The 15,172-nt window shown below is 36.0% G+C and overlaps 1 protein-coding gene across 1 annotated transcript; it reads left to right on the plus strand.

Annotated features, from left to right (window-relative positions):
- Positions 1-4,871: 4,871 nt before the first annotated feature.
- LOC108664496 lies at positions 4,872-14,611 on the plus strand. Its single transcript, XM_018151091.2, has 7 exons — positions 4,872-5,134; positions 5,572-5,697; positions 6,393-6,537; positions 8,236-8,511; positions 8,784-8,920; positions 9,371-9,446; positions 10,385-14,611. The coding sequence occupies exons 1-7, from the start codon at positions 5,061-5,063 to the stop codon at positions 13,961-13,963; spliced, it is 4,413 nt and encodes a 1,470-aa protein (XP_018006580.1). The 5' UTR covers positions 4,872-5,060; the 3' UTR covers positions 13,964-14,611.
- Positions 14,612-15,172: the final 561 nt, after the last annotated feature.

Genomic DNA, 15,172 nt, shown 5'->3' on the forward strand with positions numbered 1-15,172 from the left:
TTTGATCTTTTATAATTTTTCCTAAGAATCCTGATATATTTATCATTCGAGAGGGTATTAACTATTACACTATGGTTGAGATAGTTTCATTTAATTATTTACACGGGGATAAGCATTACAATTATATAATAATGAAGATGACGGATTCGCCATAGTCATCTTTCTTATTCATAATGAAACAAATATCAATTCCTGATGATTCTTCATGATGAAACATTTGAGGAAGAGGACGCGGCAGCAGCAGCAGCTTCCCGCTCTCGTTTGAGTTCCTCTTTTCTTATAAGCGCCAGCTGCTTGAGGTCGGCGAGCGGCTGATAATAGCTATGCACAAGCTGGGACCCCGCAAACATGGAGAGGATTGACGTCACTATTACTGCTCCGTACTTAGGCCAGCTCATTCCCAGAGGCATCGCAGCGTTTTCTGAAAATTTAGTTTGAAAGTCATGCTATATGTCCAGGAGTAGTTTAATAATACTTCCTGACATAATAGTTCTAAAGCAAGTAATCATTGAGATGATGATTTATTAGTGAAAGATGAAAAACAAACAAATTCTAAACTTAAGGGCTAATGATTCTTTGTTTTCATCTAGGTGGCTGGTGGGACAATTACAATATACAATATAAATTACAATATACATGACAATTACTAGAAAAATACCTATTGAAGGATGCTGAATCTTCATAAAATTAATATCGATAGTACTTCTTTATAAAATGTATAAGAATAAAGTTAAAGTATAAATTATATTTCAATTTTTTTGTCTCATCACGTTTATGATTGAAATATGTTCCATGGTTGACAACTGTAATTGTTGTTAGGCTGAACCAAAAAGGTGGTAAAGATATCATGCTCTCTGTGAGGGTTTAGACTGAATGACAAACAATTAACAATAATTAATGTCAAAATCTAACAAGGATTAAATAAATAAATTAACAAATATTAATTAATTAGTTGTACAAGTAGATTATAATAATTAAAATTAATTTTATATTAATTAATTTTAAAATTTCCACAACAGCAAAAGACCTCATTAGCCAACTTAATATGGTATACAACTTGCATGTATGAAATTGTTAATATTAGGGTAAAAAATTATGAATAAAATAATTACTAGTATTCCAGACATTTTTATATGATGATTGAGGTGGTATCCCAAATGTTTTTAAAGGAAACAATGATGAATTTACTCACTGTTTTCTTTGCTTTCATATTCTAGCTTAATTTAGAACTTTTTAAACTACTGACACTGATAAAATTATTAGTAATTTGTTATGAAATCTTTTGCTTGCTAAATTGCTGAAGGTCACTGTGGCTTACCAAGGATATAATGGATTACTCAGATACTTTGATGAAGTTTGGCTAGCCTTGCTTCACGCTGAGCCTTCTTATCTTCTTCTTCCAAAAGCTTAGTGGCCAATTCCTCAACTCGTCTCTTCTTGAATGTCCGATCTAGAAAAATGAGCTCACAATTATTAAAAGTTTATTTGGTTCAGTCCAAGATGCTACCTATAACAGAGTTCTTAGGCAAAGAAATATCCATGCATTGATTGTAATACATAAAAATCATGAGAAGGTTGATGATTTACCATTTGTACTCAATATGTTTACAAGAAAGTTTTGTTTCATTATATAATCTAGATACAAAATTAATTAATTGTTGGTAACACTGCCAAAATAAATGCCTTAAATTATTCTGGATAAACATGCCATGGGCTGCTTGCAGATAGTTGTGGAAATCTGATCAGGCTATCAATGCACACTGTAGATCTACTGTATTAAATTTTCCTTTCCTGAAGTTTTTACTGTATACATTTTGTATACCAAATTGGAAAAGTTTGCACAAGATCTGTCAAAAGTGTGAGTGAATAATTGCTTTTTCTCATCAAGCATATACACTGTAGGAATCAAGTAGAAAATTTTTCCCATGCATTAATCATCACACAATTTAATTTGCATGCAGATGATGATGTACCTTGGATTCAAATTCAAGATTGAGAGAGCCTATGAAATGGTAAATAATTCAAGAATGTTACTACTTACTTACATCAAAGACAAGCAACTCTACTAATCAGAGTGAACTAATTGATGAAAATGTATCACTCTAAAACATAACATTTTATATCCTTCTCATTGGTGAATATAAATAGCAATCATGCGCGCTTATTTTTAGCCTCATATATATTATTATTACTGTACATATAGGTAAATGGTCATTTGGAACTGGAAGGCATTTAGAATGTCACCATGCTGTCCATGCAGCATGCAACATGCATTCTTGGTGATGCCATCACCAAGACAGGTTTATGGGCCAAAAACAATGTCATGATTATTGAAGATTTATTGCTAAAACTATCTAAACCTTCAATATTTTGGCCCAAAAAAATGTAGGAATGTAGTTAAAGCTAAATTTGCTGACAACATCTCCTGACAACTCATGAATGATAAGCTGCACCAATGTCAATGAACAAAAATACCCATAAATCTGGCTGATTTTACCTGTTAATATGGCTTTTTCTCAATTTCTTCAGTGAAAAATAAGGAAAAAGGTCTATATAACTCAATATCTTGAAGAATCACCTGTGAAATTATCATTTTACTTAGGATTACAGAAAACTTCTGCCCATAGTGGCAATTTGGCAAAGAAGAAAATTTTGTCATCCTACTGCAAGTTTATTTTAGAGTCCTAAAGTAGACTAGCAAGTAGGCTATCTTGGATACCAGCATTATCATATATATCTATAAGCAATTAATTAAAATATTTAGCAGAATAAGCAGATGACATAATTAAATAAAGCAAATAAAAAACTTTAAAAAACCACATTTTCTTAACAGACAAAAAAGAAAAACATTAACTCTTACATTATATTCTACATAACTCCAATGTTAGGTGGAGTTAATATTTTTCTTTTTTGTCCATAAAGAAAAAGCGATTTTTAAAAGTTTTATAGTTGTTTTATTTCATTGTTTTTAGTTTTGTAACTCAGTATTAGACTATTAGTGTATTACTAATAGGCCACCATCTTCAGAGCAGCAAGATTCCTGCTGGATGAATTTTTCCATCTAATTGCTAACAAAAGTGTAGTAATACTTACAAAAGTTTACTTCTCCGACATGCCATTTGATCATGGTAAATTCCAGTCCAGCCCCTAACGCAAAGTGTAAAGGGAGGAATCTGAATGGTCCAAAGAGTGTTTTACCAGGCCAATTGGAGAAAAAATTATATAAGATAGATTTTCTGTACTTTTTCATACTTTTTGAAACATGATAATTTACTTTTTGACTAGGCTTAGTTGTGTTTTTTTAAATTAACTTTATGATTAACCTATTCATGTGTCATACCGCGCAACCCGGCTGACGAGTGTAAACATTACGGTGTAAACATTCCACGGGGCAAATAACGTTAAGGCCTTTTTTTAGGGTAAGTCGTCTCGCACAACATTTCAAACTCTTATTACACGGTACACCCAACATAAATTACATTTAACTAATATTTTATCGGTAATATGATGAACTAATTTTCATTTTACTAAAGCAAATTGAAAGCTATTGGCAAGAAGTCTTTCCATGATTTTTGATGAACATAACAGGAACAATCACACGGATGGCCGAAGGATAGAATATTTCATGGTTGAATTAATAATATTCCAGTAATAATATTCAACCATGGAATATTTGACTCAATCGACAATTTTACGGACCCGCCTGCGGACTCGCGCAACTGGGCCGCTCATAATTCACTGAATCGACACTTTTGCGGACTCGCCTGCGGACTCAGCTCAACCGAAGGACTCATAACTCCTACAATACTGAACGGATTTGCTTGAATTTTGGAATATAAGTATTTATTATTGATACGCTGCGGCAGGAATTATTACAGATTTTTACATAAATTAGTTTTCAATTAAAATTAATAAACGTATTTACTAATCAACCGAAGGACTCGTAACTTCTATAATACTGAACTGATTTTCTTGAATTTTGGAATATAAGTAGTTATTATCGATACGCTGCGGCAGGGATTATTTCCGATTTTTACATAAATTAGTTTTCAATTAAAACTAATAAACATATTTTTTATGCAACCGTAGGACTCATAACTCCTACAATACTGAACGGATTTGCTCGAATTTTGGAATATGAGTAGTTATTATCGATACGCTGCGGCAGGAATTATTGCAGATTTTTTCATAAATTAGTTTTTAATTAAAACTAATAAACGTATTTTTTGATCGACCGAAACACTCACAACTCCTTCAATACGTAACGGATCTGCTTGCAATTTGGAACATAAGTATTTGCTGTAAATTCGCTAGTTTATGAATAATCAAAATTAAATAAATATCCAAAATTTTGGATTAAGATGAGAAAACTTGAACATTGACCCAATAGTTTCGAAGAAGCGCACGGTGTTCATAAATTGGGTACGTTATATAATGTTAGTTATGTGTGTTTGCCTAGTGTCGAGTTTAAATTGTTAAATGGGCCTTGCATGACCGATAATTTCCAATTGTCCGGATGCCGTTAGAAGAATTGTAGGATTATCTCATAGAAATTAGTTCCCTGATCCTGTCTGATCAACCACCTAGGCATTGTTCAATATTATATTTTTACATATCCAGGTTTTGAATTTAAAATACTCAATGCTCCATAATGCCATTAAAATGGTTAATATAGTGATTTGAAAAAGAAAAATTTTTGTATACCTCTTTATTAAAAATTGACACAATCATAATTATATCAGTTAGGTTAAGAATTGTCGATCGAGTGAATATTTGAGGGAAAAAAAACAAATTCTGGGGTAACTTTTCTTGTTATTGCGTTCAAAATTTCACATGTGAGGAGCTAGTTTTGCTAGTCTGTGACTGTCTGTCTCTGCAGAAGCTCTCAGGGCCGCCAACGTTCATCATTGCGTTGTCCTGTGGCTTTAAGTCCACCCTGCGTGGACACCCCGAAAAGAAGAAAAGCTAGTCTGTCTTCGCTAACGCACTCTGTTGTTATTACGAAATTTGCTTAAAGCATAGTTACAAGTTATTAATCATTTATATCTTGAACTGTAAAGATGGGTGTTAAAGGACTCCCATCTTTCATACGGGAGCATGCCAGAGCTTCTTTGGTGTCTCATAAGCTGTCTAGGTGAGTGAGTGTAGCTGAATAAGCTGATTAACTTGATATATCTTATGTTCAAGCTATAAAAATTGAATACATAGTAATAGTATTTCTATCTGCTTTTGAAGATAAAAAGCTTGATTCATGAGTGCAGCTGTGCAGGGATGACTTGTGATTTATTTATTCCTGATGAGAAATTACATTATAAATTATATCTCAATCTCATTTACAATCAGAAATTAGTTAGATTACATTTATAGAAATATACTCATAAATATATGTCTGGAAATTGTTATATATGTATTTATGTAGACTGTAGTTTTAGTGTAGCCTACCTAGTATAATTACTGTCAACTGAGATTCATTTAAAAAAATTTCTTCATATTAACAGTTTACAATTTATTAAGGAATTCTGTTCATGAATATTATAAAATTTCATTCTATTTTTGGTCTTTTATTTCCAGGTGCCGAGTGATCATAGATGGTAAAAATTTGATGTTTCATCTCTTTGGGAAGTGCAGCAAACAGAAGATGGCTTATGGTGGTGATTATGATGAGTTTGCTGCAGAAGTTGACCTGTTTTTTAACAGGTAATGGTTATTTGCATTCAATGTTATTTGAATTCAAGGCTGAAATAATGCTTTTTTGACATTAGGTTGGCTATGTCATATCTGTCTTAGTACTACAAAAGACTAACCAAAAATAAAAGTTGGCAAATTAATAATGTATGATTTGATTATGGTTTTCTTATAAACTAAATTTTAAGTTTTTCTGTAATAATATTATGAAAAGCTTAAAATTGCACATTAATTTTTTATCAATCAATATTATTAATTATACAATCAATTCCCTGAATTAAAATTTATAGAACTAACTCCAAGTTTGCATCACTTGACATCAAGTCTGGAGATATGTACCTATTTTGGGCCAAGGTGTATGAAGGTTTGTTTTTCATAATAAAACCAGTCAATTATAAATTTTGACAATATCATCCTGCAATGATAACTTATTCCCTACAATTTATCTCCAGGAATCATAATTTATATTTCCTCTTACACTGTGGAAGGAATATGCTTCAAGTCAGTTCCTGTGTGCTGTCGCCTAATAATCAATGGTTTCTTTGCATGTTATATAATGTTTTCTTTGCAGTCAATAATATTTCTGCATTTAATTTAAATATTTAATATTGTTTTAATTTAATTAATATTAATAAATAATATTAACAATAAATATTTAATATTGCAGTCAATAATATTTCTGCAAAGAAAAAATGTTTTCTTTGCAGTCTGCTTCGATGTGGCATTGAGTCTTGTGTCCTTCTTGATGGTGGTGTGGCAATGAAACTTGCCTCGGTCAAGTGGGCAGTGCATCTACTCAAGTCTGGCATCAAAACATGTGCTGAAGCCATGCCTGGCAATTGTAAAGATTTGGTAAGGCTTGGCAGACTTAGTTTTTTTTATAATTTTTGTTTCAGGTAAATGTGTGTTGATTTGGTGAAGCATGGGTAATGTTTTCTTTGAACTTGAGTACGAACCAAAAGGTCGTTTTGCCTGGTAAGGCATCTTCCTCCATCATTGCGGTGGAATAGACTTTTAACCTACCCAACTTTCCAGTATAAGATGAATTCTTAGGCTGAAATTTGTGTAAGTAAAAGAATTGCCATGTTGGCAAACTTAATTGTGATATTAGAAACATGAGAGAGAACGAGTGGTGCATTTTAGATTATTGTGAGCCTTTTTTGTACATTGGGATCCAATGAAAATTTGTTTTAATTTGTTGTTAAATAATGAATTTTAACTGCACACTTGCACTACATTCTGCCGCAGTATTGTTCCATACACGTCTTTGATTTAGATTACTTGGTACATTAAGAAGTATATTTGAATTTTTATCACTTGACTTTCAACATGTAAACTGGAAGAAAGAAAGCTACCCTCTAACATTCATGTACAGAATTTAAGGAAATGCTAATCAAACAAAGATATTCACTTAAGTTGACAAGACTAGGAAACCCTGATCATGACATGTATTGTATGTGTCAATCTTATAGACTTGTATATATCTTTGGATTACAATCAATTAGGTACATGAGTAGTAACAAATTATTTAGATTTTTATATTACTGGCTTCAGTAAGCCTCATGGGTTGCAAAGCCATAAACTAATAAAACCAAAATCGTTAACACCACAAAGAATCGATTTCATAAACTTCTTCCTGTCTGTCAAATCTCTGCTAATTTTGGATCATGATGGGGCAAATAAGAAAGTGAAAGGACCAAGTGTCTGGCTTACTTGGCGAGAGATTGCTTGCTAAAAAGGAGCAACCAATCTTGGGCTCTGCCGACCATCTGGCCCACTCAGATGTTGCCTGCAATGATTGCGAAAAAACTGAATAGCAAGAAATATGATTAGATGAATATAAAGTATAGATTGGTTTTACATGAGCAACCAATTTCAATACTCTTATGGATGGTAAGGCCAATAAGTGTAGATTCAGGATAACAGGCTTTGACCCTTAGAAGTCTCCAAATTGAATTGGCCAAAGGCCAGGAAACAAGTTGCCAACTATTTCCCATACCTCAAACAGCTGGTAGTTTCAAAGTGTAGTCTGGCCCTCAAGATAGTTGACTGATAGGAACCAACCCCGCCAAACCGTCAACCGTCCCATAAAAGCGCGTGTGGCAGGTGGAGTACAGGTTGAGCAGTAGCCAAGCATAAATTGTGCTTTGGGCCAGGTCAGTAAAGAGTCTCATGTTGGAAGATTAAAGAGGGTGCAAGCAGGCCATTCGGCTTTCCTCCTAAGATGAAAAATTACAGAAAATGTGGAAAAAACTGGCCACGCAAGAACTTTGATTGATTTGAACAAAATAATTAAAATCTTGAAATATCAGTGCCATAATGTAAAATTGTGCAAGCAGTTTCATACCTACTAGCGGTACCTTATTAGGCTAATGAATACAAGACACGACAATGATTGCCACTCTTTATTTCCTTATATTCATTTGATGCTTTCCTAGCAGTTGTGACGTGCACCAAGTGCCTGATGATAGTAGTTACATAATTGAATGACTCATGTAGCTTAAGCTGCTGTCAGTGTTGCCTCCATTTCCATATTTTTCCTGATTGCAGGTGTATCCTCCACTCCTGCGTCAGTTGTTCATCACGAGAGTGCGTAGTCATGGAATCACCATCTTGCAGTCAGACTCTTCTGCTGATAATGACATCATCACTTTGTGCAATGCTTTCAGTCTTCCCGTGCTCAGCGGGGACTCGGATTTTTGTGTGCACGGACTAGCATATGTAGACCTGAGGAAACTTCAGTACAACAAGCCTATTGCTGATGAAGAAAATCCCGATCAGTTTTATCTCAATTGCTGCATTTTTGATAAACTTAAATTTTGTGATGTAAGTAATTTGAGTTAAAATAAGTAAACATACATATATGGAAGAAATTCATTTTTCTGTTCCTAGTGTAATGGTTTCTATGAATGAAGCTGAATATGCTTCTATAATGATATGATATTTCAGTGTTGAAAATTAAATACCGATGTTTACTGTGCAATTTTTTTGTCTATTCACAATAAACAAAAGTGTTTTAGGAGAATATATTAAAAGAATTCCGTGAATTTTTTAGAAATCATTTGAAGCAATTGATTGATTTTATACATTTTGTTCAGGTGATGGATATTCATCCTGACCACATCACGCTTCTGGCAACGCTTGGCATGCGTCCATCGCTCACGCGGTTCAAGTTGTCCCAGTTTGTCTACAATATCTCAAGGGGTGTAAAACGAGACCATTCTGTGAATACAAGGTATGAACTAGAAGCTTTGAGACCCACTACTCGTCCTAGTCTGTCTAAAATATCTCAAGAGGTGTAGAGCGAGACCATTGTCAGAGCAAGGTATGCTCTAGTAAACTTGAGACTTGATAGATACTCAAGTTTGTCTACAATATCTCATGGGGTATAAATTGGGAAAGTGATATCACTTTGTGAGCATTAGGTATGAAGTAGAAGCCTTGAGATTCACTATCACGAATGACGGGCCAATGCATGTTGATAAATGCTTTTATCTAACCTAGAAATTGTGTGATGTTCATAATTTGATGACCCAATTTTTTAAAACGTCTTTGAAGAATCCCGTGTAAGTAGGCAGGTTGAAGTTTTGAGGATTCAAAGCAAGAGGATTTAAAAGCAACTTTTATGGTTAAAAGTTTCTAATATATAGGATTATTATTAAATTTTCTCCATTCCTAACTGCAGCACGCGGAACATGATGGCGGTGAGACACTGGCTGTCTCTTAACAAGGATAAAACCGTGCCGCAAATAATTGAAATGGTTAGTACGTCTCATAAGAGAAGTGTCTTCTTTATAAAGTGACTTGGGAATATTTTTTTTAAGTTTTGATACTCAATTTAAGATTTTTCTACTTTATAAAATGACTTGGGAATTTTTTTTAAGTTTTGATACTTAATTTAAGATTTTTCTTCTTTATAAAATGACTTGAGATTTTTTTTCAAGTTTTGATACTTAATTTAAGATTCTTAACCATTAAGTAACAACTTTGCTGATAAAATCCACTCAAGCTCTGTAGCATATTTCTGCTGCATTCTTAGACTTGCTCTATAGAAACAAATTTTACTTGTTTCTCTGTGACGATAAAGTGATACGAGTTCAATCAGACAAGCTTTCATAATGAATGCAAAAATCTTTAATGACCAAATTTCTGCATAACACTGCTTCTCTTGCAACACTGTTTCTCTTGTAACACTGCTTCTCTTGCAACACTGCTTCTCTTGCAACACTGCTTCTCTTGTAAAACTGCTTCTCTTGTAACACTGCTTCTCTTGTAAAACTGCTTCTCTTGTAAAACTGCTTCTCTTGTAACACTGCTTCTCTTGCAACACTGCTTCTCTTGTAAAACTGCTTCTCTTGTAACACTGCTTCTCTTGCAAAACTGCTTCTCTTGCAACACTGCTTCTCTTGTAACACTGCTTCTCTCGTAACACTTTTTAGTTCCTCATGTCTGTTTCGTCACCACTCATTTCGCTCCACTTTCTGTCAACCCATTAAGTTTATACCTTCCATCTTCTAACTTCTATTTGTTCTCATATTAGTTCTATTTAAGTTTCTTTTAACATCATTTTTTTTCATTTATATCACCTCTCATATCCATTTTTTCTCCATACATTATGCTTTCTTTATTCACATAGTTCATTCATCGCCTGCCTACTCTCTTCTCGCTTTTCCTTTGTAATGCATCCACGTTACCTCAGGTAATAGACCTGCTGCCGCAGTATCAAGAGATGCGCCACAGTCTGCGTACTGCCCTCCAGCGCATCCTGCTAGTGTCTGTCACGTCGTCCTATCTCATGCCGTGGTTCACCAGTGGTCCAGAAGACCTTCCATGTGGACACGCTGCCTACACATCATCATGTACTCCAGATAGTGACAATCTCACCACTCCGGAACTCATTGATCAAATCAAAAGAAAGAAAAAGAAGTTTTCAGCGTACACTGTTTTCCAGGCGTCGTTTCTAGGAGAATTTAAAAGGCGTGACCAAAGCTGCCCACATGCTGAGACTGCTGCTACTTTTGCAGGTGGTCTGCCTCTACCTCGATGGCTAGTCATAAGTATAAGACTGTGCCTTCTAGATTTCGATGCTGCTGAAATACTTGTGAAGAAGACGTTATTCTCCTTGCCAATGGTTGAGTCCGTAACCCGAGAATCTGCCTGCTCAATTGCTGTGCCGATCGTCAAAACTATGATTGCCATTAGTGATAAAACTTATTTTGAGTATGAGAAAGAGTACTTAGAGGAACAACTTAGATTCTTAGAAGGGACTCCTGGAGAGGAAAGTGCAGACTTGGCTGAAATGCTTCGTTGCAATCTAACTGAACGTAAACTTAACTATTTTGCCTACAAGAAAAACATTTGGAAGCTCCGTCGAAATATTGCAACCAAGAACAAAGAGTTGAAACCCGTTGCTTCGTGTTCAACATCAGTTTCTCAGCTGGCACAACGAATTGAAGAGTTGAAAATACAGCGTGAAGGGACGCCCAGTGAAAAGTTACTGTGCAACAATTCGCCTGAAATCAAAGTCAAAAAGGGACGACTTTCCAAAGACTCATCTAGGGATGAAACAGGACCAATGTCAGCTATTGATACTAGCCACATATCTCCGCCTGTGTCATCCTGTTCTCTGCCAGAGGAACAAGCGGTTCCGGATGTTGTTTCAAGTATCAACGAAAATATTTCTTCATTTGATATTACTTCAGATGAAAGTAGTTCACTTCCTGTGGAATGCAACAAAGATGAAGGCTCTCATTCTTCTGTTTCAGAGATTCTAAACTCATCTCTCACATCTTTCAAATCAATCGACATTGGCGACGAACTTGTTAATACTTCAAATTTTGATGCCGTAAAGTCACCTGACTTGAGGAATGTAACCTCGGAGTTTGAAGGAGAACTAAGCAAGAGAAGAGATAGTGACAGTGATTGTTCTTTTTACTCGGCAGTACAGGAAGACATTCAGCACAACATTGATATTGACGCGTGCAACAATCTAACCCAGAACTTACATGCATCTGACGATCCATCATTTTTTGCAGAACCAGGATCAGATTTTGACTTCTCCTATTTTGAAAGCAATTTACAGGATGCCCCTTTAAGTGAGTTAATGGATACCCGCTATGACATCGACGATGAAAGCGAGCTTCAAGAGAAGATTTCCGCCACCGCTGATGACAACCTCTTGACGTCATTGCGAATTTCAACTATCGAATTTGGGACTTCCGTAATCTACGATGGCATCCCTGACACCGACTCTGATGATGACGATGTCTTGATAGAAGATGATGAAGATCCTTCTATTGTGTACAAACCTGTGATTAATGATCACACATCGACTGCTAATGAAAATTTCTTGAATATGGAAACATCTGCGATTAATGGTGTCCAGAAAGAGAATGAAGATACCTCTGTTGTGGATGAAAGTACATTCCACGATGATCCAGAAGAGGACAGCGTCGAAGCTGAGATTGTGGACCGTGAAGAAATGCTTCAATTATTGCAAGAAATCCAAGAGCTTGAAAATTTTAATACTTGTGAAAATTCTGAAGAAATTTTAAATCCCTCTGACATTACAACTGGCGTTGAAGAACTGAACCCTATTCATCACAATACGTCAGGCAATTCTCCTTCTAGACTGGCTTTTGGTCATTCAATACCTTCTGATGCAGTTGTTTCTGCCGCAAATATCGCTTCCTCTAGACTTTCTCAGTTGCAAAAGGATAACCTAATTACGGCATCTTCTGTTGTCTCTGAAGTTACTCCTAAACACGAAGGCACGAGTTCACCAGCTAAGAAACGTCCAAGTATTCAGTCTATGTCCAAGGCTGAGAATGACACAAACGAGAATGATGCCTTTTCAAGTGATTCTGATTTCATTGTGATGTATACTACTAAAGACGGATTTACACTGCGGCTGAAGAAAAAGCTGTCTTCTCCTCTTGAAATGAAATATCGAGACCTTTTCGAAGGGACTCTGAAAAAGTACAGAAGACATATCGATAAAGTTGAACAGTACGAGAAAGAGGATAAACTTGTTGATGGATATAGAGAGCGCATTTTAGAAAAGATGACAAATTACTTACGCAAGAAGATGCTACCCATTCTGGAAAAGGAAGCAAATGACAACATGGAATCGGTCTTGAGTGTCCGGCTTGATGGTGATTATGAGAACGCTATGCTATATTCTAGTAATGCAACTTCAGATCTTCTGCCTTACATCAAACGATCGCTGTCTTTCTTTTGCCGGAAATCTACAATGAAATCTGTGCAAGTCATGAGATTACAGAACGAGAACAGTTTGTCACAAGTGCCGTCCATATTGTCGCTTCATTTGAAGTGTAACGCTGAACGCAAAGAAATGTTCTGTGAATTCATAAACATGAACTTCAACCACGTCAAGCGCCTGCCTAATGATATTCAGTTTGTCATTATATGCGTGTGCTATTGGCACAAAAATAGCCGTCAAGCTGTGACGCACTTTCATCTGTATGCGATATTGCTAAGCCTAGTGATGTTCTTCTTCGTTGAACAGAAGATAGGCAGGATTAGATGGGATGAAAAATTGAAAGAGATGGTAAGAGTTGAGTCGAAGAAAACTAACAAAGCTGCCAAGCTTATTGCAAATGCTAAAGACTACATGAAGAACATCTGCTACATAGCATCGCATTTAGATACTTATTCCTGTGCTGTGGCGGCTGCTGGCTTAGCACGATACCATCAAATCGATCCTGCAGTAGATGCCAAGAGCTTTCAAAGACACTTCATCCACTGCATGTCAGAGTTTCAGTGCTGCTACGGCACTTTGGCGAGTCTCAACGGTTTATTGGGCAGTCCTTTTTCAGTGCCTACAATGGATCGCGTTTTGAACAACACTTTCGCCTACAATGCATTTCGCGATTTAACTTCCTGCAAGGACCCTGGCGTTGTGCTCGCTGAACGTCTTGGTCCTGGAAAACAAATGACGTACGCGTTGGATGCTCTTCACTCTTGTGTTGCAGACATCATTCTTATGCCCAACGTCCTCAATCTGTTTCCGAAGATCGTCAAGTCGGTTGACTCAAGAGGCAAAAAAGTGTCGCAGCTAGTCAATAATGTGGATCTACAGACAAAATTACGAAAGGAGCAGATGCGTTTAAAAGAAAGAAATGAACTTTCTGCTATTGATGCTCTCGTCAAGGAGTTCGATTTGATGGACTCGAAGAAAACTCCTCTCGTACCTACAAAAGAAAATTCACGAGCCAGAAAACTACCCAAACAGTCGCTCAACAAGCGCAGAAAATAAATAGTATTCCATGTCTTCCGAAGTCAGGGGCTGTGATCTAATTTGTCAACGCTGGTTGAGGTTTGTTTTCATTGATAATTTGTTGCTGTTACCATCTATTATAAACCGTAGAAGAGGGAGGAAAGATTGGCCATGCTCTATCTCGTATTATTAAATCCAAACAATATCGATTTCTGCGACGGAAGCGTGAGACTTAACCGCAGTTCGCTTCTACTGGTCATCCATAACGTTTTATCCAATTGAGCGGAACCCTTGCTTTGCCATAATGATGCCCTTTTAGTTATGCAATCTCATAAGCCCAACGTTCGTAATACTACCTGATGCGATAATTTAATCCCTCAAGCGTGTATGTACCGGAACTGAAGATAAAGAGCATCATAGAGAAATAAGAAATAGAGGTGGAGGTGTCGTGTGCTCCAAATTTGGCATTGATCTCACACATACGGATTGCTGGGCTCGGTATGGCACATTTTAAGGCATTTTAAGTCAAATTCTCTGCAATTACTTTTCTACGGCAACTAGTTGAAATGTGTTGTCAGGAATTATATTTTTTCATTGCATACTCTACGTGGACGAAGTATTGTTCAATACAAATTTGCGTCACCGTGCAAACAAACTGTCTTGAAATATAGGTAACCCTAAAATCGTTTTCATTTTTTACTCACGGTCTTGAGTCCCGTCTAGCGCATAATTTATACGTTTGAATTAAATATGACTTACCATTGAATAATGAAAATTTAAAATGTACAGGTATGAGCTAGAAAATAAATCTTTAAATTTATTGATACTCAATCAATCGTCAGTTATGGAAAGATCGGGTTCCAAAGGCCGGATCCCTTGTAAATCAAATCAAGTCACGAAAAATTCAGGAATCGGCAACAGGCCATGGGCCTATTTCTTCAGTGCCGACACTTCTATTCTATAATCTTGCAAATAATTCTCGTGAAATTTAATACCGATACGCGGCGTGGTGGAGTGGTTATGATCCCGAAGACTGGACCAGCGATTTAGGTTCGAAACCAGAGTCGAAGTTCTGCTCGAATCCGGCAAGTTGGCCACTCGATCGACAATTCTATGGACCCGCCTGTAATTCATGTAAAAGTCTGTAATAATTCCTGCGGCAGCGCATCGATAATTAATATTCATATTCCAAAATTCATACAGATCCGTTAAGTATTTAATGGAATTATGAGTGGCCCAGTTGCGCGA

The sequence above is a fragment of the Hyalella azteca genome, unplaced genomic scaffold, assembly GCF_000764305.2.
Source record: "Hyalella azteca isolate HAZT.00-mixed unplaced genomic scaffold, Hazt_2.0.2 contig14337, whole genome shotgun sequence".
In the NCBI taxonomy this organism is placed as follows: Eukaryota; Metazoa; Arthropoda; class Malacostraca; order Amphipoda; family Hyalellidae; genus Hyalella; species Hyalella azteca.